Below are 27,928 nucleotides of genomic sequence, written 5' to 3'. Positions count from 1 at the left end.
GATACAAACTCATAGCAGGCTGTCCTGCTCTGGAAAGCTGAAAAACAGAGAACATAAATCCACAGAAAGAAAAGTTAAGTGTTAAGATATAACAATAGAAGATGAGTTAAAAATGACAGTAAAAAAAAAATAAACAAAAAAACAAAGAAATGGGACATACATACACACACCACACCACACCACCCCCAAAAAAAGGTAGCAGTAGATTGCAGGGGAAAAAGGATAACATGGAGAGCAAAAGACTGAAGAATGGCATATACTGAGAGAAGAAAGGAGGGATGTCCCTTTAAAATAAGACTGGGGCATGTTCTTTGCTGGTTCCTAGCAAAATGAAATTCTGATTTCCAGTGCAACTTCCCCTTGAGAAGTCTCCTTCCTTTTACTCTGAAGCTCAGAGGCTCGCGAATGAATAAACCACATCTATAAATAATAGATCACATGAATAAATCACAAACATCCTCAATAAATAAATAAACAAACGTGTACTCTTTGGGCAGTTCCACATTGTACAGATAAGTCTTTAAAATAACCAGAAACTCTTACTTTGAGACAGTACTTGCTAAGTTACTCAGAGATGTCTCCTCTGGAATTCTTTGGTACCAGAGGAACGACTAAAGCTTTTGAGAGGACTTATGATGGAGTAGTCCTTTGCAAGCTCACTCCCCTGCAACTTTGTAAAGATTTGCAAACAGGTGATGAGAACTACCAGTCCTTGCAGATGCCAGGTAACTCTAAACCAGTCACAAACATTCCACTGTTTTAAAAAATGAAACATAGGAGAAAGGCTCAATGAAATCAAATTTCACAGTTTGGCTCAATCCAAAATCAGACAACTTTGAAATCCAACATGGAATGGACTGGAAGATTTTAATAGGGTATTTTTCAAAAAGCAAAATATTTTGTAACAGAAAACATTGGGATTTGCTGAATGAAGACCATGTCTCTCCAAAGCAATCTGAGAAGACTCAGAAGAAGTAGACATCAGAATTAGCAGTAGATATAAATGATACACAAGAGTTTAAGATGGCCACTTGGATGAATCTTACCTTAGAGACCAAAGCTGAACTTTGTGGTTTTGAATTGTAACTCAGTTGAAAAAAAAAAAAAAAAAAGAAAAAGACAGTTCTGTTTTGTTTTGTTTGTTTTTTTCAGAATGATTCTTGTATGCTTTTACCCAACTATTATGAGTCCTGTGTTTTATACCCAACTTTGTCAGTTTAGACCATGCCCAAAATGAATTTCAATTGCACACATTACCTGTGTTCTTCTTCATCAATGAGGCAGATATTCCCTGAAAATGACACTGGCCTAGATGAAATGAAGCTGATATGACAAATTAGTTCCTTATTTGTGCCATCTGAAGAAAGAACAGTATCTTGTCCTGAGAACTGTACAGAAAAAGGATAAATCCTTTCACCATCTTCGAGTTCAACCTCTGGAAGTTCAACTTGAAGTCGTGATTGCCTGTGTTAAAAATTAACAGTAATTGTGTTTGTGCTCACAGTTTGGCAGTAATAAAGTTAAATTCACAGATTCACACATATGAACCTTTTTCACAGTTACATACAGAATAATAACTTGAGTTTTGAACTATAAATCAAGTTAAACTAAAAGATTAATATTCTTTTAGCATTTAGATACTAGTTTGTTTTCCACACGTGTCTGAATATTTCATACCAACCCACAATAGTCCAACATCTAAATGAAGAGCAATTTGTGCTAAGAGCATCAATATTGCTTCCTTACTTTAGATTTCCTAAAATTAAAACTTACATTGATATTTATTAAACTGCATTATTGCACAACAGTTAAGGCAAGTTTTGAAATAGAAATATTAAGGGGAAGTTCATGAAGATATTTAAGATGCTTTCCCCAGTTATGTAATTTTAAGTTCCAGTTCTGAAATGAGAGGGGCAGTCAGCCCAGACCCATATGAAATCCTTGCAGATCCAACTACTGATTTACTGACAATAGAGAAATCACTTGATAAATTATTACAAATCAAGCAAAATAAAAAAATAATAATTTGGAAGCAAATTTAATTTCATTAATGTACAGCAGCTTATAGAGATTTGCTGCAATTTTTCAGGTATTGAAATGATACCTACATCAGCATAGCAAACTAATGGTGTCACTCTTTACTAATTGCAAATAGAAAAGTTGTATCTTATTCAATGCACATGTACACAATAGTGCTTCAAAAGATTAAAATATTAAGGATTCTACCATATTGGAACAGGTGTGGTGCTGACTTATGCTATAAAATATGAAGATTACAAAAAGGCTCTCTTTTCAATTCAAGTAACAGGATAAAGTCGGTCATCCACAGAAAAATTTAAAATATATGGATTACTTATTAAGTGACAGGATCAAAACATTTGTGCTCTCCTCTTCAGTAGTAAAATCTTGCTTAGGAAGAGAAAAGCAAAACAATACAAAAAATGAAAAAAAACAAAACCCAAAAAAACCCCAATAACCCCACCAATTGTCCAAACAACATCTAGATTTCAAAGCAGTGCTTTATAACGTGTGGAGTAGAGAAACTAAAACAACAGAAAGATTTTATTTGATCACAATGCAAAAAAATAATAAGACTATGACCTTAGTATTGGCTAAAGTTAACAAAAAATCCTGGTAGGACTCTCTTTTTCAGTTTTGTGTTATTCAAAGTAATTTTAAAAGCATCTGACAGAGTAAATCTCTCAGAAGATAGTCACTTCATGAAGCAAGAATATTTTGAGGACAGAACATGGTCTTGTTGAATGTCCAGCAATATTAGTCACATGAATTTTCTCTTAAATATGCAGACTCCTCTGCTGAGCAGAAAATCAATCCTAGCCTTCACAAACAAACTAACTTTTAGAAGAGAACAAACCCCAAGAATTATTCAAGATTTCTGTAATAAATTTATTTTGAGATTTTTACCTTAGATAATCTTGTGGAATGATCCTGATGGCTGTTTCGGTTTTTACATCCAGAGGGACTGGCATCAGCATTAAAAAGGGGGGATCAAAGTATATTTTTGGTGACTTCACAGTGCCAGACAATGTTATTTTGTAATGTGATGGATTATCATCTAGACACACTGATATTTCAGATACATATGTCCCAGGACAAGCTGTTAAAAATAAAAAATAAAATAAAAAAAAATATACATAACCATAAACATATGCAATTAAAAGAGTTTGGTGAGGCTTGTGAGGAGAGGGAGGTTGGTTGGTTGGTTGTTTTAAAAAGTCATTAGTATTGCTTTCTTCCTCAAAATGTAGCTTAACATACAGGAAATAGTGTATAAATACTGTATTCTGATACAGTTGTATCAGAAGAATTATTTACTAAGAAAGCTTATAACACTTGCCTGTAGCAAACCAGAAATCCATATCTTGTTTAAATTTGTCAGAAATTTTTCAAAGTCTGAGTGCTTCATTTATTGTATTAATATTCATTTTATATAACATCAATGTAATGAATTTTAAGAATTGTAGTCATATAAGTTACACTAATGAATACAGAGAATGATAATTTTATAAAGGAATAAATATCAGAAGCATCTGACTTCCAAGGCAAGAAAAAGTTGGTGCCTTTTAAGATGGCAGTCAAATCACTACATTTTAACAGATGACCCTAGAACCTGTACTGTTGCTAAGTCAGCGTCACACAAGCCAGCAGGACAGCTTCTACCCTCCACTGCGAGCATCTCCCATGACCTTGTGTTCTGCTCCTTGTGCCATTTTGATAACTGCTGTAAGGCATTTTTCTCTAGGATGGAAAAGCACATTTTCTTTCACTGATACAGGGAGCAAGGTGATTTCTTCCACAATTGTTACACTACCAAAATGGTGTTTCAAATCATTCAGCATCATTTGCTAACTTTTCATTAATTTCCACCTGCTGAACAGCTAGCAAAATATGCAATTTTAAGGGCAAACTAATGAACACTTCTTGTATTTATAAATAAATCTGCATCATATGTTGTAGGACAACCCAAAAATTTAATCTTTTCATTTTTGAGAAAAACACCTTTCTGTTTGATTCCTCTCTGTCATCAGATTAGTAAGTATGAAAACATCCTCACTGAATATTTAAGGAGGAAAGAGACAATAAACCAAATAATTTTGTAGTTTATATGTCCATATGAGCACATGTGTCACTGCAAACAAAATAAACATTATGAGCTCTTCTGAGATTAGCTCAGACAATTATTTTCACCGCCTGAGAAAGAGCTGCCATTATTTACATACACAAAGACGAAAACCTAGTGTCTTCAAAATATTTTGCCTTATTCCCTCCTCATAAGAGCCAATTTCTTCATGGAGATGACAAAAAAGGAGTTTTACAGATGCCTGTTAGCTCATCAGAACATGGCCTGCAGATCCCTTCATTTCAGACCAGAAAACAGAAAACTGGCAAAGCAAAAAGCAGATTAAATGGGAACTTGTTGCAGTGTTTGTGACATCTGGCTCATTTCCAGTTACATGGAAATCAAATTTAGGAGACAATACTGCTGAGAAGGCTAAGAAGCTTCTGGTTCTAGGCTGTCCCGGTTGCAGCTGAAACTAGGATATCAGCTTTGATACAGCAAGAACACACCTTTTTCTGGCACTCAGCCCTTTTACGAGGGAAAGGTGAGAAGCATCAAAAAAAGTCATGGAGTGGTATGAAGGCTGACATGCTTGTAAGAAAAGATCTCCTATAGAATTTACTCCCATGTACGAGCTAGACAAGTCTACTGTCCTAAAATTGTGCCCTAGGTGTCCTATCTTCATACATATATATGACATATGGTAAAGAAAAGTGGAAGGCCATAACCAATAAGTGCCATAGGGACGGAACACCATGAAGGAAGAAAACCAGCAGGGCATATGTCAGTACCAAAGAATATGAAATTTTCACTAACTCACATTTTAAAATATTCTTATTAAACATAGTTTCAAAGTTAAACCTTCAAAATTTAGGACAGAATACTGCTAAGCTTTCCTCATATAAACTTTTAATCCATAGTGTAGATAACAATTCTAAAAATTCCATTAACTATATGATCACATCCATTTGCAATAAAATCTGTGACTCAGTCAGAAGGCAAAACAGACAGTGCTTCTGTGCGCAGCTCTACACATTTACTAACATCAAAATTCTGCATAATATGTAAGCCAATAATGTATTGCGTATGTCAGAAACACCAGGATGTTAAGATATTGTCCTTTTTTTAAAGAGACACATAGACAAAAAAATGAATGATTTCATTAATTTTTTCATTAGTTTGTAATGCCCAGAACCAATGTTTTCAGGATATTTTATGTTAAATATATTACTTTGAAAATAATGATAATTATGTCCTGAACTAACAGCTGAAGTTATAAGTTTATTCTATTAATCACACTTTTCATGACTACTGTTAAAACTTGGGCTGCTGATATTTTGATATACTGCCATTAATTTCTATAGGGCAAACAACAAGCAGTCTAGCAGATGTGAAAGTTTTCCTTAGGGAGATTTGATGGTATTTACAAATCTGATAATCGAAATTTTTACCAAGGGCTAACAAAATCTGTGGAATTATATGGGAAATTTCTCCTTTGTGTTTTCTAGATACATTTATGAGGAGAAATAAGCATTCATTGCCTTACCTTAGAAAAAAACTGAATAAAGGAACACAATTTCTCAAAGTATGCATGTGCACATGTTCATTAGCTGCTTCATTTTCAGTCAAACTTGCACTAGAAAGCCCATCCAGTTCAGAATGCCTAACTCCCTAGCGTGCTATTCTGGAACTATACTTTATGCAGACTCCTTGTTCATAGAAACATAAATAAATTACATTTCTGCCAAAAGTCAGTTATAATTATATAATGCATTTATCAGAACATATGCAAGTTCTGCTCTCGATACTGCACAAACACTTCTGCAGGAGAAATATTTCAAGTTCTCACACTTTTCACTCTAACTGCTTCAGTCCACTTCAAAGAGAGAGAAAAAGCTAGTTTAAATGGCTACATAGTTTAAATGGCTACAATGGTTACATAGTTTAAATGGCCACCTCTTTAAGGCTCTCCAAATTCCAAATTCCTCTGGAAATTTTAACTGTATAATAGCATGGGGTTTGATCTTTTGAGAGTGTATGGGAAGAAAGTAATATCACCATCTGCTCTTCTCAACCTCTTAAATTTGTATTAGATTATTATTCAGTTCCTGCACTTGTCCACTTGTCTCCCAAATAAACACTTTCAGTTTAGTTTTAGTGCCTTTGCCTTGCCAATAATTCATGCCTTATTGAATATATACATGTTCAGCATAAATGGGTGTCAATGAAGAATTTGCATACGCTGAAATGTGTGCATGACTTCAAAGCAGAAAAGTCAGTTAATACTTAAAGGTAAGATCTACAAAAAATGAACAAAAAAATTAATCAAAAGTAAATTCATCATTTCTCCACAGAAACTGTTAAAAGGGCATAGTTATTTAATATCTTACTGTTACAGAAAAAAAAACCTTAGAAGATGGAGGTCATGGTGGTCATCTGTAACCATCACATAATCATCACATCTTCCAGGGTCACTGAACTCCTGGTAACTCACAGGTGCATTTCTGAGTATTTTTCCACACAGGATTCCAAAGCACAGATTCATTGTAACTTACTATGCTGCAGATAAGTTTTTTTCATATCACAATAAGATATAGCGAAATTTTTCATATACTCTTAATTCATTATACTATAGTACAGCAGAAGATATATTAATATACCTTCAGTTCTTGAGAATCTCTATTAAATTTAGTATACTTTTTTTAACAGGTAGCATTGTATTACCACACATTTAGCATTGTATTACCACCCATTATATAAACTCTTGCATTTAATTTAACACCATAGCTTATTCTAGCATTTAGCACTCTCTTTATTATAAATGTTGCACCATATGTAAACGAATTACTCTAATGCACACTCAAAGTTCATTTTAAGGTTTGTTCACCCCCACTTTCTACAACCTTGCAGTACAAACCTATGGAGGTAATTAGCACACCATATTCATTAACTAGGTCTCCTGTGTGGGCTATGATGTATCTAATGTTCTCTTACAAGAAAAAGTAATTATATTCAGTGAAGATATAGCATGAGTAGGCTATAAATTATGGGAAAATACTTAGAACATCAAATTAAGGGCAATTAATTTTTACAGTTATTTATGATTTTCTGTAAATAAAAGATATGGGAACACAGCAAAAATATGAATAATTGTCATTTGAACTTATTTTGTCAGTCATATTTTTGAACATATACATCTGCATTTAAACATGCAATTTATTCAGTAATTCAAAGTATTGGCTTTTGTTTGTATGCTGTTCTCTGCTTCACAGTCTTTGCAACATGCAAGCAGTTTTAATGCATTGTCATTACATTAATACCTAAACAGAACGGACATCATATGGATGATCATTTTACCTATTCATTATCACATGTTGCCTCTCCAGCTGCTGCATAAAACAGTATTAGATTTTTTTTATTTTTTTCCTCTCTCAAATGCCAGAGTGGTACTTAGAAAAAGGAGCAAACAAGACCCTGTGCTCATCAAGGCCCTAAAGATTACCAGGTATCTGCCAATATATCTGCAATCAGTTCTTTTTATTATCCAAGTCTAATAATGTTGGAAGCAATTTTCTTTTCCAAGCTATATATATCAACCTAATGAATGCAAAATGCAACTATTATATCTCCTATTAGAATATGTTTCTGAAATCCAAACCAGACAAAAATGTTTATATGTATTCTTCACAAACGGTTATTTTGGTATGATCCACTATTATTTTAATCGTAGGCAAACTCCGTAAAAATATTTACTAAAATACCTTCTCAGAGTTACAACACTTATTTTTTAGGCTTTATTATCTGAAATACTGCAGAAAAAAAATACTCTCTTGAAAGCAAAGTAGAAATTTATGAAATGAGAAAAAATTGTTTAAAAAAATTTAAAAGTTTAAAAGTAAACTACATGTTGTGGTTTTTAATTGCATCTCAAGGAATAACAGAAGGTTATGAGTTTGGGGTTTTTTTTTCTACTATTCAATCTTCTGTATTTCCATTCTTCTTTCCTCTACATTCTTACTTCAAAGACCTGGGGCCATAACACATTTCTGTTCCTTGACTTCTTTATCCTATTCTTCCTTTAAGCTGTATCTCAACAGTTTCTCAAAATTCAGAAGTTTCCACAAAGCCTTTTTTCTGTCTAGACACACTCTCCAGATATGCTTTGACTAGATCCTTACATGCTTCCTAAGTAAACTGTGATTCCAAGTCCATATTTCTAAAACTTTGTAAAACTGGAAATCTGAAAAAGAGATAACTTCCAGATTTTTCTCCTATGATATCTCTCTGCATTTTGTCTGATCTTCTTGTCATTCTGCTCCCACTATTTAACTCCTCTTGATTTTTATATTTCAGCATTTTCTCACACCCTGGAACAATATTTTCATTCAATTCACCTAATATTCTTGGATTTTTTATTTCATCTTGCTCCCAAAACAAATCCTTTAACAAAACATGTTCATCTCTGTGTATTTTATTTTGATAAGCTGTGTAAGTTATCACTAAAAATTGATTGAGGACCTGAAGAAGAGATCACATCATTTGGTTTCAAAACCAAGGATTACACAAAGTACAAAATAAAACCCACCTAGTAAAAAAATCCTTATTGCTTTGAACACATTTTTATGGCTATTTCATAAACAAGTGATTCAGAGCCAAAAAAAACAGGGGGTTTGCAATTTACTTTGGAAGAATATAGGGGAAAAGGAGAGAGAGTGATGCATCAAAGCCAGAAACATACTATAAATATTTTTGCTCAGCCTTCCAATAGTAAATGTCTTTTAACTTTCTTCTAGCAGTTTAATTTGTAGTAATATAATTTAGTAGAGTAATTTAAAAACATATTTCTAAATGGATATCTCATGGACAGCTCAGAAGTGTAAAAACTACAACTACAGATACTGATTGGGTCAAAATCTTTCCAGCTATTATATGCAGAGAGAAATACTACTTTAGAAAAGTCAGAATTTGCTACTCAAACAAAAATTAAAAGAATTTAAAATAAACAACCTTCTAGATAATTCTGAAAAAATCATTATATGTTAATTACTCTTCCACTTCATGAAGCAAAATCACAAGCTGATGTGATTCCTAAGTTGAAAACCAAACTACCAACAAGGCATAAAACATAATTGAAAAAATGCTTTGAAGTACAGCAAGAGACTCCAAGCAATGCATGCAATTAAATGCTGCTCTTGCATATTCACATGTTTGCAGGACAACATTTAGTACAGTCTTCTCAATTTATCATACAGAATCATGGCAGGGCTCTTATACCTTTTTTTTTTTTTTTAATTATTTAGAATTATATTGAATTGTTTCCAGTGCTTAATTGAGATTATAGATTTCAATCCTACCATAAAGAATAGCAGCAACATCTTTCTTTAGGACAGGGGTGCTCACTTGCTGACTCAGGATCAGATTCAACTGACAAAAGAACTTCTCTTCCCCTTGAGAATGCCGGGGCCTCAAAAGTAGGCCGCTTAAAACAGTCAAAATGATTGAGTACTGTAGGCATTAGTAGCATATGCTGGTGGCCTTACTCAAGTCAAATACAGTGTTACTTTACTCTCTACCGTGAACACTTGATTGGCAATAAGGTGAGATCCTAATAATCATGTTCTGCCATTCCTCTCTGGTGTATGTGGTTGATTACTATCCTCCTGCATGCTCCCAAGTTTTGTTAGAAATCTATTTATGTTTTTTATTCATGGTCTGTTGCCCAAGCAGATGACTCAGAAAATGCCACAGCTATGCGATTTTGTATCTCATTGAGGCAAAAAATTTCCATTCTTATTTAAATTATGGCTTTTTGGAAAAGAACCCTGCACACATTCCAAGTACCCTTGGAAAGCTTTAGTATCTAAGTTAGTCAACCTAAATGCACGTGAAGGAGCAGTACTGAAAACAATTCAGATACCCCAGGCTTTGATGTTTTATATATGCAAAACTTGATGTTTTGTATGTGGAAACCAGAGTTTTCAAATAATGCTATGAAGTGATTCCATGCTTTGTTTTCGGTCTGCAGTTGTCTTATTTTCTCTGAACCACAACAAACCTTTCTTTTGGCATTTTAGTTCATTATTTAGCTATTTCAACTGAAAGTTAATCAAAACAAGTGCTAGTTATGATTCATCATAGAAAGTCATTTAAACAAATCTGTGAAAATGGTATATTTGTCAAACTATCTGTAGAAGAATTCAGAAAATTACTTACAAGGGCAGAAGACTACAGCAATACTGATTTTTTGTCCAGGATCAAGAAATCCAGTTTGCGGACTAAATTTAAAAATATCATCTTCTGTATTTTTATCTGCATCATCACAATTCATTTTCCATGTCAACTGCTGCCTCGAGATATTCTTCAGGTCAAGCTTCTGTAAGTATTTGAAGAGAAAGGAAGACATGATGAAAAAGGGAAAGCAGCAAGCACCATGATACTTTTAATATTGCTCTATCCTAAGCATTCTTTCTGCAATCAGATCAGAGCAAAAGCAAGAAAGCACTAGAAAGCAAGGAAGCCCAGTTTATTACAACTGTAAGGTAATGAGGATGCCTATCAGCTCAGACTAGATGCTTTCCAGTCACTCTCCAAATTCATAAAGAGCAATACTTTTTCTCCGGAACAAAAAAACTTGTTTATGCAAGGTAACTAGATGAAAGGATCATGGTGGGAGTGCTTAGCCAAACAGAAATGAAGAGTTTTTCCTGATGAAGCATAGCAAGCACTAAACGCATGGCTCATGACATCTAGATTCACAGGCGGATATGTGGAAAAAGCAAGAAGTTCAGAATAGTTTTTCAAAAACCATTATTTCAACTCAATTAGATGAGAGAGTGGAAACAAAAAATATTTCCTTTCCTTTATCTCGGAGTTACTCTTTCGTCTCCTGACACATCCATAGCTAGGAAAAGACCTTGACTTTGTATTATCATTGCTTTCTGAAGATACTTGAAGAAGAGTTTCAAGTGGTTTTTTATCCTTGCCAACAATAATTTTTTATAATTTCTAAACAAAGACTTTGGGATTCAGAAACAATAAACTATGTTCTAGTATGTTTTGCATTCATACAGCCAAACTCCATTGTGTTCCAAACCAGTATGGCGCTGGCCAATTATCCTATTTAATGCCTCTTTCCCATTAAGTCCTAAATCATGACCAGGAATTTTCTGGAAGAGTTCTGGTTGGCACAAAGCTGTACCGTGCAACACATTGGGACAACAATTTAATCGTATGGACCATCATGGCACCCCAATTACATGCCTGCACTGCCACTGCCTATATTTAAACCATGTATTTGAAACATGACTGAATTTTGAGTTCCAAATCTGTATTCTTTTATCTGTCATTTCTAAGTAGTTAAAAGCTATAGCCAAAAATAACCATAACAATACTTGTGATTACATACCTGAGAATTCAGACTTTCCTCGGCAATATTGAAATATAAGCCACTTGAATGTTGTGAAAATTTAAGTTCCCTTGTGGAGAACTCCAATGGTGACTTAAGTACTGTTGGAAAAAAATAATTTATTTATACAGCATTATTTTGACAAATATTTCCTCAAAGTCCTTTCATAAAATTGTTGTTTCTGCAGAAATATTTCTCTTCTTGTTTTAAAGCTGTATTTTCTTTCTGTTGTTCTCATGCTATATAAAAAATTACTGTGATTTTACTTTCAGTCCTATTATGATTCTTTAGTTACATTATCATTATTTAAGTTTTACATCTACCAGACTTACAGCATCTCTTCTCCATATAAAGATGCTATAAACAGAGACCCACATGATCTTTCTATTGCAGATGACTGCGTTTGTGATGGTAATAATCAGAAAAAACTTGAAATATTTTGCAAAAAAATAACATTTTTTCTTCATTTCATACAGCTGGAACAAAGAAACTGTCATGAAGGATGAAGTTTAAAGTGAAGATTTAGAAAAACAAAGGTATATTTTCTCATAGCCTTATTCTGCATCTTGATTGAACACTGGAAATGAACATAGCAAGTATAAAGTATTCTTTTATTAAAATCTACAATTTTGTTTCAGACTTCATGAGGAAGGGTGTTGATCAATTCTCTTCTCCTAAAAAGCCCAAAGAATTTCCTAATCACATATCTCACGTTATGTAAACAACAATACTATCCATATCTCCTAGAGCACAGACATATAAACTAATATTATTTTAAAGTAGGAACCTAATCTGCTTCCACCAATATGCGACTATGTCGTGTCCACTCATGAAGTCCTCACCTTCCATAGAAACTGCCTGTGCGAGGAAAATATGGCATGAGTGAAAGAGTAGGCAGGAAAGGAAATTATCTACACCATAGTAAAAAAGAAACAGCTCACTACATTGATAATATGTCCTCTTCCTTTGAGTCTGGCTGAGGTAAGGCTTGTGATATTCCACCTGAGTTTTCTATTTTGCTTTGGGCTTTTTTTACTCTTTCAGTGCTTTCTTACATACCAATAAGCAGTTTCCAAGGGAAAAATCTTACAAGTATTTAAGAGTCTCGTTTTCCTTCCCAGGTGCTGAAACAGTCTACAAACTTTGTTTTTTAAAAATTAAAAAAAAAAAAAAAAAAAATCCATGATAAATTGAAAACATATTGACTACATTGAAGTTAAAAAAGACTCAGTTGACCGCTCTGAGATTATTGTGATTCTTTTCTCAGAAAAATCCCGAGTACAAATACCAGATATAATCTATTGATTTAAGTAGCAACTGCACTGTCCTGTGCAGTCTGAATCCCAGTCAACCACAAAAACTGTCACAGGGAAGAAAATAAAATACTTAGTGGAAAACGAATGTGCCATAAAGCAGTAAAGAATTAGGTGTATTTGGCAAATCAAAACTTAGAACTTGCAAGATGCATCTTAGCCCACTCTTAGTTTTTAAAGTGATAATCTGAAATGATGAATCAGTAACAGACATAAATTTTAAGTTATCAGAATGTAATAAAATTATCAAGTTCTTTTTAACAGTACAAAAAATTTGGCTAGTTACCTGCATCTGTATGATTATGTGACATACTGAGTGACCAAGACATTTCTTCAGACTTCTCTCCCTCCTCCCAATCCACCAAAATTTGCAGTAAGAATGTAATTCAAATACTTACATTTAAATAGAAGCCACACCCTTTTTTTTTCCCCAACTATTTCATAGAATTGAAAATATTATATAATCACTTTAATACTATCATTACTTCTTGTTGGCCTACAAGTAATAGTAATGGTACTTTGAAGAAATTCTGTGTGGCAGAAGCACAAATTTGTGATTAAATTTAGATAGGATTATAATTTATTAACAAGACCTACTGCTTGCATTGATTCATTATTCCACAAATAAAGGGAAAAGGAAATAAATATTTTCCTTTTCTTCACGTTACATAAATTACTTCTGTACTAGCAATTTGTCACTTTGATTCATGATCTTTTCAGAGACATGCTTTCTAATAGTCTCATATACTTAGGTACAGTTATCTTTATTCTACATGTTCTTAAACTAAAGATATTTAGGAGTATTTAATATTAATTTACTTCCATCACAAAATCTAAAGAAGGTCTCTCAGATTTCTTTAACATTTTAAACGATCTCAAAAGACAAACTGAATTTAAACCCTACAGATGAAGACAAAGAAAAAAATAAGCCATAGATAAAAACCTAATAAATTGGACTTGCTTTTACCCTACATTATGCATTTAATTGGCCAAGCCTGCTCCAGTGCTCCTAAGATGTTTAAACATTACACAAACATCATTCCAGGAAGACACTCTGCACTTCAGTCAAATGAACAGGGACTACACGTTAAAAACTGGGATGAGGAAAGCTAGTGGATTCAAGAATTCACAATGCATAGGTCTACATGACTATTAGGATCAGATAGGAAACTAAAGAGAACCACAAACTATTTCCAAGAGAAGCAGAGAAGAGTAATTTAAAATATCCATTTCTTGCTGCAGGCAAATGGCCTGTAACTCTGGCCATTAAAAAACTGACAGGTCAGAAGAAGGGTGCAGTTCTGGACATAAAAGCAAACCGAAGCAAATGAACTACCCTACCATCTACTCTCTCAAATTGGATCAGTGCCAGTCAGAGGCATTTTCAAGGAATTTTAAGTACAGCTAGAGCTCCTAGTTTTGACAGGGTAAAGAAAAAAAGGAGTATGAACTACATACTACTTTTCCACACTTTTCAGATGAACTGCTGTAAATACTAGGGTCTGCATGATTAAGGTCTAGAAATAATAATGAATCAATAGAAACAAAAACTGAGGTTTGGTAAGCTAATCATAGAATCATAGAATAGTTAGGGTTGGAAAGGACCTTAAGATCATCTAGTTCCAACCCCCCTGCCATGGGCAGGAACACCTCGCACTAAACCATGTGGCCCAAGGCTCTGTCCAACCTGGCCTTGAACACCACCAGGGATGGAGCATCCACAACCTCTCTGGGCAACCCATTCCAGTGCTTCACCACCCTCACTGTAAAGAGCTTCTTCCTTATATCTCATCTAAACTTCCCCTGTTTAAGTTTGAAGCCAGTACCCCTTGTCCTACCACTACAGTCCCTAAGGAAGAGTCCTTCCCCAGCATCCTTATAGACCCCCTTCAGATACTGGAAGGCTGCTATGAGGTCTCCACGCAGCCTTCTCTTCTCCAGGCTGAACAGCCCCAACTTTCCCAGCCTGTCTTCATACAGGAGGTGCTCCAGCCCTCTTATCATCCTCGTGGCCCTCCTCTGGACTCACTCCAACAGCTCCATGTCCTTTTTATGTTGAGGACACCAGAACTGTACACAGTACTCCAAGTGAGGTCTCACAAGAGCAGAGTAGAGGGGCAGGATCACCTCCTTTGACCTGCTGGTCACGCTTCTTTTGATGCAGCCCAGGATACGGTTGGCTTTCTGGGCTGCAAGTGCACACTGCCGGCTCATGTTAAGCTTTTCGTCAACCAACACTCCCAAGTCCTTCTCTGCAGGGCTGCTCTGAATCTCTTCTCCGCCCAACCTGTAGCTGTGCCTGGGATTGCCCCGACCCAGGTGTAGGACCTTACACTTGGCTTGGTTAAACTTCATAAGGTTGGCATCAGCCCACCCCACAAGCATGTCAAGGTCCCTCAGGCAAATGGCTCTATTAAAAAATATATATATTTTTTCCAGCACATCGTAATTATGTAAAGAAAGTTCAGGTTTACACATTTAAAAATAGGAATAAAAATTTGAAAATTATGCAAGTTTTCAGAAAATTTACTAATTATGCAATAATCGAAAAAATTTTCCTTAACTAGTAATCCTCTGCAATCAGACGACAAGCAAAAACACCGCTACAAATATAAGTATCCACCGTGTGCATAAGTTCCTAGTTTACATACCAACTGCTTTAACTCTGCAGAGTGGAACAGCCACAGCCACCATTTGTGGTGAAGGACCAAGAACTTGCTTCATAGATCTCACAGAAGTGACAGATCCACGGGTTGTCTGGGCCAATGGGAACTCAGCCAGAGGAGTACTAACGGGAAGAGTAAAGTCATATGCTGCCACCTAAAGGACAAAAACATCGTTGTGATCACTTTCCCAAAGAAATTGTAGGTACTTCTTGAACCATCTGAGTTGTATTACCATTTCAGAAGAATTACTGAAATTAACTTAGGACCTGATCTTGATATTAATATGATGATAGTTTGTCAGTCGCCAGTATCAGCCCTTTAAGTAAGCAGTGGCCTGCCATTTTTTCCCGCACTGAAGAAAAACTTTATGTCCACAAGTATCAGGGTTATCAGCACAGCTACAGACAAGGCTTCTGGTAAATCACTGTGTTGTATTCCTCTCCAACCACTCTCCTGAGTGAATAAAAATGGGAGCAGCGGTTTAAAATGCATAAGCATGAGCAAAGAGGAGAAAAACAAAGCTATGTAAGTTTAAAAAGCCTTTCTCAAAAGCTGTTACAGTATACTCAGCATAAACAAAATGGGCTTTGAGACCATGGTGAAGTGTGAATTAAAAATTGAGATATCTCAGAGGGAAAAAAAAAAGTCACAAACAAAAAATCTACTTAAAACCTTTGTCATTGAGTAGCACAGAATTGCAGGAGTCCAAATTCCAGTGATTTTGATTCTAGTTTTGTCTCTGCAACCACATCCCCAAAGAATTGGAGTTTAGAATTTAAAGGATAACATGTTTTATACAAATTCCTCTTTTCGACAGATTCTGCACTTGAGAGGACAAATTGATTTCACAGTGCACTTTCAAGGAGGCATTTCTTGCCTCTTGCTTTTTCTTTCCAAGGATCAACACACTAGAGCAGTATGTTCTCCAGACAAAAAAGGTATGGGTAGCCATTACAAAGGTGATGGAATTAAAACCAGAACTTCTGCACTGAAACCACTGTTACAGTCCTTCAATTCTGTTTTCACCTTGAAGGCCACTGAAATCTCCAGGAAGGATTCTGGCCTATAAAATCTGCATGCTGCTAAAATTTGCAGTAAAATCAGCTATATAAAGAAGTTATAAATCATTTAAAAGCTTTCCCAAACTGCAAAAAATAGTGTATCATGCTTCACTTTCACATATGTGGCAGTGAGTAAAATGACAGGAAAGAAAAGTACAATTTTGTCCTAAGCTAGTACCTGAGGCACATATCCATCTCTAACAGAATCACCACAGGGCTTAGATAAGGAGAAGCACGTACACAGCACTTAGATTGTTTGGAGTTCCAGCAGGGTTTGTAACACACCTGGAGTTACAAACTCCTGGTAAGTGAGATGAGTGCTGAGCCCTCTGGAATAGTTTGTATTTGTGCTTAGCAGGAAGAAAGTATGGGATGAGGCAAAGTTTTTCTAGCGAAATCTCCACAGTCCCCTGATTGATATAGATACTTCAAATCTGATAATGATTAGATTTAATAACATAGAATTTTCAAAATTAACATGGTGAATGCCATGAAAGATTTTTAGTAACTAATGCTCAAGGTGTATCATAAACAAAGATTGAGTAAAAATCATAGAATCATAGAATCGTTAGGGTTGGAAAGGACCTTAAATCTCCCGATTTTATTTAGATACCCTTCTATTTTTAGTATCTCAAGACACCCACATAAAACACTTCATCAAGTTTCAAAATATGCTCTTGTGGAATAAAACCACATAATTTAAAATTAGACTGAAAAGGATCTTTTCTTCATCGTGTGAGAAGTTCCTTACACTTCAAAGTACGTGTGAAATACATAATTTCACATTACTAACAGTGGCTCTTTACAGTTTTGGAGAAACAACTCTCTCTTCCTGTAGTAGAAAGTAATAAGCATTGCATTTGAAGACTGAAATCCATAAAAAAAAAAAAAAATCTTTTACAACTATTTCCAACAACTTGAGAAGTTTGATAGAGAAAAGCTGAATACATGTTTATTTTGTAACCCTGACAGCTATTAAAATACATATGTGAGAACTTACATATGTAAAGTAAACCAATACTAGAGAGAGATTGCAAGACTTGCTAGATCAAACATCTCATGCAATAGTCGCAACACAGACACAACACAAAGACTCTGTCACACTCCTCTCTGTCACACTCCTTTGGCTGTATGAGAATTTTGCTATATTGGGTATAGTGTACCCAGCACATATCTTCAGAAGTGTAATATGCAAAATGCTTCATAAATAACCAGTTTATCTCCCACACATTATGGATCACTGTAAGGAGAACAGAGAGAAGATGACTGCACGTCTCAATGCACAGCTCAGGTTCTAAGAACTGCTCCCCGCCTTGGCAGCTCCCTATAGCCAGCAGATACTTCCCCATATGGGCAATTTTAACAGTTGAAATGCCAAGAACTACAGTAAAAACTACTACAAGAACTACAAGAATTTACTGTAGCCAAGAACTATGGTAAAAAAAAAGTGAGCTAGGAAATACCTTCCATTCCTAGTGTGTATTACACATATAACAATATAATGACACTAATTTTTTTAAGTTTGGTAATGGGCATTTGAACAGATTGTCCAGAGAAGTTGTGGCTGCGCCATCGCTGGCAGTGCGCAAGGCCAGGCTATGGGGCTTTGAGCAACCTGGTCTAGTAGAAGGTGTCCCTGCCCGTGGCAGGGGGGTGGAACTAAATGATCTTTAGGGTTCTTTCCAACCCAAACTAATCTGTGATTCTTTGATTCAAATGCTTAATCTATAATAGATATTATTACATCATTTGGTATGCAAATGAGTATAATTTAGCACTGCAATTGTTCTTCATCGATGCTGTTATTTTTAATGTGTTTAGGTCAGACAACTAAAGGTAGAATCCCTTAATCCCTCTCCCAAAGCAGCTATTCAAAATTCTTTTTCCATCCCCAACACTAGGAAAATTTGTTTTAGTCTTACTATGCAACAAGGGGTTTATTTGCTAAGAACTGGCAAACAAAACCAAATATGTGCAAGACAATTCATTACATGTAGGACATGATGTTCACTGAAAACCTACATTTGCTTTGAAGTGCAATGGTGCAAATTCAGAGCCAACATAACTTCTAGGAATGTATTTATATAACTGAGAAAAAAATCATAGAAATTTTGTTTCATTCACCTTTGCCTCATTAACTGCACATTAACCTGTACTACAAATGAAAAATTCTTTTAAAATTCTATATACTGAGAAATGATATTGTGATTCCTACACACACACATTAGTGAAACAGAACTAAAACCTTTTTATTTTGACTTAAATTTGCAAGTAGATTAATTATTTTTCTTTTTATATATATTTTAAGAAAATAAATACAATTCATTTTTAATCTCTAAAATTTACATGAGAGGATTTTCTATTATGGAGATTGTATACGAAAAAATATAATGATAATATTAAAAAAAATCCTTATACTATTGCTCGATTTACAGCTGCTTTTTAAATAATCTATCGAAAATTTTCTGTCAATATTTTTCTGCAGCTGCATTTAACTTCATAAACCAGAGAATAGAGGGAGGAGCAGGAAGCAATCAACCTAGAGAGAGTTCTTTCACAAACACTCAAGCTTGTTTTGTGTCATTAGAAGAAATATTTTTCCTGTCCTGATTTACACTAATTATGCACATTTGCATCATCTACAGATTGGTAGTCTTAGCAGTTAAAATACTTCAAAAGAAGCTTTAAAAAGACTTGTCATGTGAAACAAATGAGCTTTTTGTAATGCCTTCATACATAATACCTCCAAAAAATGCCAGAAAAGGACATGTATGTGGAACCTGCCACCAGAAGATAAAAATTCTTTAAAAAAAACTGATACTCCTGCATACTTTCATGTAGAGGGTGTTTTATAAAACCTTTGATTTTTTTTGCTATTCTTGCTAAACAAATAGAAGTTGTTGATTTCAAGAAATCTGTCTGATCAAGAAAGCCCTGCTACAGAAACTTATTTGAGTTTATGAAATAGGTTTGATACAAAGTGCATGGTAGCTTTAAGTCCAACACTGGTGAGTGAACATAGCTGAATGGCTTCCTGCCTCAGGCCGAAATAGTCAGGTACATATAAAGAAACAAAAGAGGGCACAACTACCCCACCAACCATGACAATTAAAATAGTATTTTATATAAAAAATCGTGCATAAAAAAATAAACAAACTCAAGTACAGTTGTCAGGTTGAGGGGAAAGGAAATCTCAGAGTAGAAAAAAAAACCACACTATCTTCAAAACCACTTTCAAAGCAGTTACTTCATTTCTACCTCTAAGTACCCCAATGCAACAATATATTTTATGCTTTATAAAATACAACTTGTTAATTATTATTGCAATACATCATCTATTCTCAAGGCTCAGTAAAAATTTTGTTCTTAAATCCAGGAATCATATAGTTTAATCAGCACAAATAGTATGTGCCATCTCCCTAAATTTATGGTACTTGCTTTCACAGTACAACTTCACAGGGAATTGCAAGAAAATCAGTAAGCTAATTCATAACTTAATTTTAAGTTAAAACATCTGTAAAGGATAATACTCTTGTATTTATCATACAGTAACATGCCAACTGTTCAAATATCTTGAAGCATTAGAAGTCATTGAATTTTTGTCTAAAAGCTGATTTTAATGTTTCTTCATAACACGAACACACAGATTCAGCAGTGAAACAAGGAGAGAAAATGTAACTTACATCAGAAAAAAAAAAAACCCAAACCCCAAAAAACCTGTTTGATTTAAATTTAAACCTAACTGCAACTTCAATATATAGTCCTGCAACTATATATTGTATACATTCTCAACCTCTCCTCAAATGTAACATAAGCTTTTCCTTAAAACATACTTAAATTTTTCACACAGCCTAAACTCCCCTGCTTTATATCACAGATAAGCAGCTTTCCACAATGAACTATGTGACTAGTGTTCAAAGGCATCATTCAAAACACTGAAATAAAACTAAATCTTTCCCTTGTATACTGTCAGAGATGATGCACCAGCAATCCCCTGTAATTCCACAGCTGCAGATTTTCCATAGAATTCATTCTCACCCTATGAATTCTGTTCTTTTATTAAAAAAAAAAAAAAAAAAAATTACATCATTAAAAATGCCAAAAAAACCAAACCCAAAACCATCTGTCACTCCTCTACAAAAAGCTTAAGCAATAAGCTCTGACAGGTGTGATTTGCCATATTTATTTCAATCAAAGGCTTCATTATTACACAGCTGTATATTTTGTGTTTTTTCCAAGATGCTACAATTTTCTGTTTTCCAGCAGGGTTTAAATAAATAAATAAATAAAATTACTTAATTAATTAACTAATTAATTTTGAAGCAGTACACTCCTGCGCCTTGCTTTGCCTGCTTTCCTTACAAGACTGCTGCTAGCAGATAAATGTTCCTGCCTGGAGAAACACAGGAACAGTTGAGGGACAAAGGTGCGCATATATTTAAAGTGACCACATGCTGACTATTTTGAGGTAGCACAAAACCACAGGAACGAGGTGCTTTTTACTGTTACCTGGACAGGTAGCTTGCAGAAAGAGAGCCATAAACAGAAAAGCCATGATTCTATGCCTCTTGGACAGTACAATTTAAAACTCAGTTCAAAAATAATCACTGCTAGCAATCAATCAATAAATAATAATACTAGTAATTAGGTGCTACAACAGATATTTGGCCATGTAGTTATGGGGAGTTTTGTTTGGTTGGATTTTTTGTTTAATTACCAGAAAATTTCTTTCTATTCAGCTCTGAAATGAGAGAACCCTGCCTAGCCTATCAGACTTTCAGCTGGCTAAACCCCTTTAAATTGCAGTGAAAATAAAAAAACCTAAAACATAATTGAAGTGTGTCTCAAAGTTATGTCCAAACAGAAAGAAAACAGCATACGGCCTGTATATAAATAGGAAGGGGAATATTACGAAGTATTTGCTAGCTTACTGGTTTATATCTATTTTTGTATACTGCTCTCACAGCTCTGACTTTCACAACCAACAAACGCCAAGATTAAACTCCCTCCAGTGAGGCAGAGAGCCCCATCACCTCTAACACCTTCTGAGACACTGGAACAACAGGAAGGCAGAGCCAGGCTGTGATGAGCAGCATCCTAGCCTTATCTATAATGCATTGACTTCATTTTACCACTTAGAAGATTGAGAGAATTCTCTTATATTTTTTTATATATTATTTTATAACCATGGCAATGTACTTCATCTCTAAGAATGTCACTTGATGTCGCATGTATTTGTACATATTAAGATTTAATGAGAATTGTAGGAAGTATTTGGAGTTCCTATGCATTTACTTTGTTTGTTGCTTTGAAGCTTTTTAAGACAGAAGGAAAGCTATTGCCAAGGTGATTTTTAGAAGAATTCAAGATTGCGTTCAAGACTAAATTACTTGAAATCTTACATTAATAATTCAAGTAGTTTAAATAAAATTCTAAAGCATATTAAAATTATTTCATGCTTTTATGGTTTTCTTTATCAGTGCTCCTGAATTATTTTGTTTCATGTTTTCCTTAGTTTTAGTATCTACTTTCTTAGCAATGACATTGCTATAGTGAATTTTTGTTGGTATATAGGGTAGTGTTGTCAGTACCAATTACAACAGCAGCAGATAGTTTTAGTACAACCAGAAGGCGGACAGAAAAGAATGCGACTCAATGGGATACAGAAGGTTTGTAGCAGCTGGAGGTAAGCTGGGTAAGAGCAGTTGTCTAGAAAATGATGATGGGATAAGGGAAGCAGCTGTTCTAGCGCAGAGGCAGGAAATAGCATTTGCAACCATGAAACCTGAAAAGGGGAAGTTTAATATACAGAGAAGATTAAAGTTTTTTCAAGACTGGAAATCCAGGAAAGAGAAGGAAGAAATCTGGTGAGAAAAGGGGAGAATCTAGGTGAGGTAGAATGATAAAGGCCTTGGATCCAGTGGTGAATGTTCTAAGAATCAGCAACTACTGAGAGTTTCTGATCACAGTAAGAGAAGCTGGTAGTTGGACCAGAACTATGGTTTTATTAGTATTCTACTTTGCAGGAGTTAAATTAAAGAAAAGCTACAGCATCGTAGGGGGTACATGTAGTTCCAGATGCTCTTTAGTCATGCCATACTGGGCAACACATTTAGTTTCCAAAGTTAACTTCGTTTAACATTATCAGTGCTATTGCTGCCAGCTATCAATGCTGCACTCACTCCCAGTGAAGTTAACTTGTGACCACCAGTGGGCTGTGAGCCTAAGTGTATTTGGGCATGTCTTGCCTAGGAATGAGTAAGCTGCCCCCTAAGCAGGCAGTAATATGCTTGAGCAGAAGGGAAGCACTGATTGGACATTGAGCTTACACAGTACCAAGGGCAAAGTGAGACAGAAAATCTGTGAGCATGTGGAGAGAATAGGGAACTGAAGTAAAGACAGTTCATTAAAGCAACACTTATTAGTTGGTTATGAAGTATAAGGTGCCCCAGGAAGATTTCATTTTCGAAGTTCTTTATTCTCTTACTTCTGAAGGAAGTTATGTTTGGCAAAAATTACTCTCAAGAGTGGGAAAAAAAAAACTTATACCAAGAGTTTAAAAACTAAAAAAGGGTGACATCAGATAACCCTATAGAGAAATCTGTAATCAATAGATGTAATATATTCTACAGTAGTTGAATATATTGGGTAGTTGGTTTTTTTTAAAAAAGAGTAGCCACAAAGCAGATCCAGTCAAATTGGAATATTTGGAAAGTTCTTACAGAAGGGCATTACAATTTTAGCAACCATTTACTTTCTTTCTTTAGTTTTATATCTATGGCTTACTAGAAGCTAACTGGCAGTTATGGAGCAGCATTTTGTTTCTCATTTCTATTGACAATCTTTCAGTTTGAATAAAAAATTAAAAATGTTGTTGAATACTTATGATTTTAAACTGAAAAATGTTCTTTAAGGCTGTTACAACAGGTTGCTTTTGTAAATGAAATATGCATCTCAGAGGACTTTACTGGTAAAATAAAAATCGAAACTAACTAAGTTTCAAAGCTTGGCTGTAAGAACAGTATTAGTATATACCTACTTATTAAAAGTTCAATCAATCTATCTATCTATCTCCTCCATTTTTGTTTTACATGGCTCTACACTGTTTTATGTACTTCTTTTTATTTCCACATCCCAGTTTCATCATTTTAAGCTAAAAATGTGTATTCCTTTGTATTGGTTATTTTTAACTGGTTTGAATTTCACACTTAGCAAGAGACGGCCACTAAGGAGTACCGTTAATTACTATGAGCCTTAACACTGGCCTTAGAGGGGACAGAATTTCATCTTTGGAGCAAAAACATGCTTCTAGAATATGATTTTACAATGGACAAGTGTGATTGCCTGACATTACTTATCCCCTTGGGACAGAGTGAAGCACTTCTGGTGCTGCTTCTCCAACCCATTCCTAAGAGTCTTCAATAATGAAGATTTCTTCTTAGGTAGTTTATTGCAATATTTGACTCTTTTCGCTACAATGAGTTTTTATATCTAATCCAATCCGATCTATCCTGGCATAATTTAAACCCACTACTCATTACCTCTCTACTGCAGTGAACAAGCCTATATAAATTATATTCCACAGACTATTGGAAGTTAGTTCCATTTTTTGCACAGTTTATGCTTTCTGGACTTCTGATGACTTCCAGTGTTTTCTTTCAGACTTACTTTTCAAGGGAGATTTTCACACTTCTTTAAGTGTGGCATCCCAAATGAGAAAGGTGTCGCAGCTGAAGTGTTATCAGCACTGATTAGAATAATTATTTTACTTGCTTTATTAACATTATTCCTATGCATATAAATCACTATGATGTCTGCCTCTACTTATAATACTTGTTCAACTTGAGATCTATATATGTATATACCATACACATAGATTATTCCAACATAATTATCTAGTTTTGCACTTCTATTATTGACCCTTCCTACTTAAATGAAAATGTCAGCATTTTTCCTTACTGATCTTCTCTCCGGTTTAACAATAGGTCACTGGTAATATTCTGTAGGTATCATTCTGCAAGCAATTACACACTTTTCCTTTCTATCTAGTCTAAATCTAACTACTTGATTACGAGAATGTTGCATCCTACAGTGATAAAAGATATGACATCTACTGCTTCTCCCCTAACCTCAAGGCCTCCTATGTTATAAGGCAAAATTAGTTTGGTCTGAAATAGCTCAATTTTTATTAATCTATCTATTGACTCATGTTCTGTCAGGAAAAATCATCTCAGAGTACTGAATGTGCTATAAATTCACACCATCAGTAATTTCACAATAGCTTCCATGTGTACACAGAATCTAAGCTGACAGTAATAAGAGAAAGAAAATCACAGTGTTACGAGACACAGTCTGTAATATGTAAATATTATTTGAATGATGCTTTGAACAAAAGAATTCCCTTTTATTCAAAAATTGAAGTGCTGTAAAGGAGGGGGGGTGGATTAAAAAAGAATATTGTCAACCCTTCCAAGATACATTGTCTCTGATATTAATTTATTTTTTAAAGTAAAAATGCAGCTAATGCATCAGGTTTATGTGCTATAGAAGTGATCCCCAGCTGCTTGTTCTGAAGCTGGTTCATAATATCAAAGTTTTCTTTCAGTTCACTGTTCTCCAAATATGTAGAAACCCCAAATACTCAATTTCTAAATTCTTATTCAATAGGTTTAGATATAGAATTTGCTATAGCACTCTCTATTGACACCTACTGCCAATAAAATGTTATTTTCATAATTTAAAACTAACCCATTAAGTCTCACATCTTCAATTTATTTCCCTCAAATAGCGCAGTCAGAAAGCAAATATGCCAATCTTTATGGCACATAAAACTCCTTTACTTTTGTAGTCCCTTGGTCATATGAGAGTTGAAGCATGAATAACTGCAAAAATAAAATGGCTGCCAGTTTGTTGAATGATTTAATGAATGCATTTCAATTTAAGTTCATACCTTTTCCATTTTTCAGTCATTGATAAAGTGTGTGTTCTTCGTGTATGCAAATGTTTTAGGAAAGCAGCAAAAGTTATATAAAGGTTGTTTCAGAACTTGTTTTCTTAAGACTTGGATTACTATTATAAAACTATTGCACACACTAAAATGGGCATCTAAAACATCTATATTCTTTCACCATAGAAATCTCACTGACCATGGTTTTAATTTAGCGTAATCACCACTCATAAACCTACCTCTTTTGGCATGAAGGACAACAAGCATTGCAAAGCTGACTTTCCCTTTAAGTTAACTGAATACAGATAAGGCTTTGAAGAACAGCTGTCAAACACTGTCAAACAAAATTCAGAATAAAATTACAGATGTTATTACTCTTAATATCAACTTTATCATAGTTGCAGTACTTCAAAGTGATTTCCAACATAAGGTATCTATATATTTGTATGGTGAACATTTCTCATGAAGTTACAAATTAATATAGTATTTCTCATAAGGATTCTAAGGGTAATTTTGTGTTAATCACCAGCAACTTTCATTAAACTTTTGATTTGTGAGAAAATAATACTTCAGAAAAAAAAACCCCAACACTGTCATTTACCTTTGAATAAAAGTTTTAGGCAAAACCAGTTAACTAAATAATGAAAACTAAAATCACAAGGAGAAAAATAGTTGGCTGAAACAGTTTTTCTAAATTACTTTTAGGCACAATCTACACTACATAACTTTACCAATAAGACTTGCATTTTTCAGGCTTTCATATTCAATTTTAAGGCACTGGGAGAAGCATGGGTTTCCAACAAACAAGATGACATTCCTCTGAGATCAGTATTCATCCTGGAACACCAGGATCAATGTTCATCCAATATTCACCATTTGAACAGTATTGGACCTGATTGGATGTCACATTACTTGTTTTAAGCACAAACTCTGATCTAGAAATCATGTGCAATGAGATAATTCCCATGCTCAATAGTTGCCTGTTACAGATAGTGTTATAATTCTCTTCCGAGTTAAGATCACTGGATAGGAGCCCTCACCTTACCACCACATTGTAAGAAAACTCTTCTGCTCTTGTCAGATCATTTTTTGTCATAATCCATATATAGTTCTACATAAAGATAAAACTAAATATTATAATATTGTCTTGCAAAAGAAAGACTTCTGATTTTCTGAGCTTGCAGGGACAAGAGGCCATATAAGCAGAGCTGCAAAATTCTCTCCTGACTAAAGATGTTGGAACAGCAAAGGAGATGCCAGGACTGAATTAGAAAAGGGATGACCAACAATGAGTGAAGGATAAGAATCTGAACTAGTTATATCAAGAAACAAAAGAATAGCAACCTGATTCCACATATTGCCCCAATGTCATTCTGAGTTGGGCATCATGCAGAAGAGAGAGAACAGAGGTCCTGCGATTAACCTGCAAACACTCTGTACCATTAGGAAAAAGAAAAGTCTGGACCCTTATACTGATGATGAATTAACTGAAGGGTAAACATTGCCTAAACAGTGGGTAGGAGTCTATGAATAGGAAATCAGTATAGTTGTTTGGATTTGTTTGGTTGGGTGTTTTTAAATTCTTTTTTAATTTTAACTAGTGAGAGGTATTCAAACTGCTTTTTAAACACACCTTCACCAAGATAGAAAAACAAAAACAAAAAACAAAAGGAAAGAAAAAAAAAAAGGAAAAATATACAGGCAATCTGACATTGTCCAAATGCTTATTTTTGGCAATTGTTATTTTACAGGCAAACCAAAATATCTACTCTTAATTCATATTAAGCAGCACCTTTAAAATAATTGCTTTAGATTTTCTTAAATTGGAAAATCTGTATACCAGAAATAGTCTGACAGGTATTCTCTTACCATTATCCATTCTTTACATAATGAAAAATCTGATATAGCAAAAGCAAATACCTGAATGGTCATTAGCATTCAATTCAAAATCCTTATACTCTGAGAAGTCAAACTCCACTCTGGTACACGCTTGTCCCTTGTTCTGCAGCAAAAAGGGAATTGATTTTGTAGCACCGACATAAACACCACCAAAGTCAAATTGCTGCTGTAAGTTTAAAGAAAAAAAAGAAAAAAAAAAAAGGGTAAAATTACTATGAAGTCAAGCTTATTACTGAACAGAGTGTGGAAAAAAAATATAATTGTTCAAAGATTCACAATTTATAACACAATAACAGCCTTGGTTAACCAATTGTTTTGCATAAATCTTATCATCAAAATCTTTCCAAGACATAAAACACAACAGTTAAGAATTCAGTACATAATTCCAGTTACACCATCAGAAAATTTTTCATGATTCAGTAAAGAGATCAGAGGATTCCTTTTCCTCTTCTTGCATTTTTTTTTCCCCCATAACTACACCTTAAGGAGATCCTCTCCCTTTCAACATACTTTTTCCAGGTTCTCAAGTTCAAAAGCTAAAGCTGTCAGCTATCAT

At 34.5% G+C, this 27,928-nt stretch overlaps 1 protein-coding gene across 1 annotated transcript in view; it reads right to left on the bottom strand.

The window, feature by feature from the left end:
* The window catches only part of CFAP47 (cilia and flagella associated protein 47), a 295,005-nt gene that overhangs the window by 243,129 nt on the left and 23,948 nt on the right, over nucleotides 1–27,928 (bottom strand). Inside the window, exons 20-26 of the mRNA XM_030477406.1 lie at nucleotides 27,394–27,538; nucleotides 25,713–25,807; nucleotides 15,451–15,619; nucleotides 11,487–11,587; nucleotides 10,295–10,454; nucleotides 2,926–3,118; nucleotides 1,258–1,464 (exon numbers count right to left, since the gene is read on the bottom strand). Coding sequence (XP_030333266.1) covers nucleotides 1,258–1,464; nucleotides 2,926–3,118; nucleotides 10,295–10,454; nucleotides 11,487–11,587; nucleotides 15,451–15,619; nucleotides 25,713–25,807; nucleotides 27,394–27,538 — 1,070 coding nt within the window. The remainder of the gene's footprint in view (nucleotides 1–1,257; nucleotides 1,465–2,925; nucleotides 3,119–10,294; nucleotides 10,455–11,486; nucleotides 11,588–15,450; nucleotides 15,620–25,712; nucleotides 25,808–27,393; nucleotides 27,539–27,928) is intronic.

The sequence above is a fragment of the Strigops habroptila genome, chromosome 2, assembly GCF_004027225.2.
Source record: "Strigops habroptila isolate Jane chromosome 2, bStrHab1.2.pri, whole genome shotgun sequence".
Classification (NCBI taxonomy): domain Eukaryota; kingdom Metazoa; phylum Chordata; class Aves; order Psittaciformes; family Psittacidae; genus Strigops; species Strigops habroptila.
This window is presented reverse-complemented; position numbering and strand designations above follow the sequence as displayed.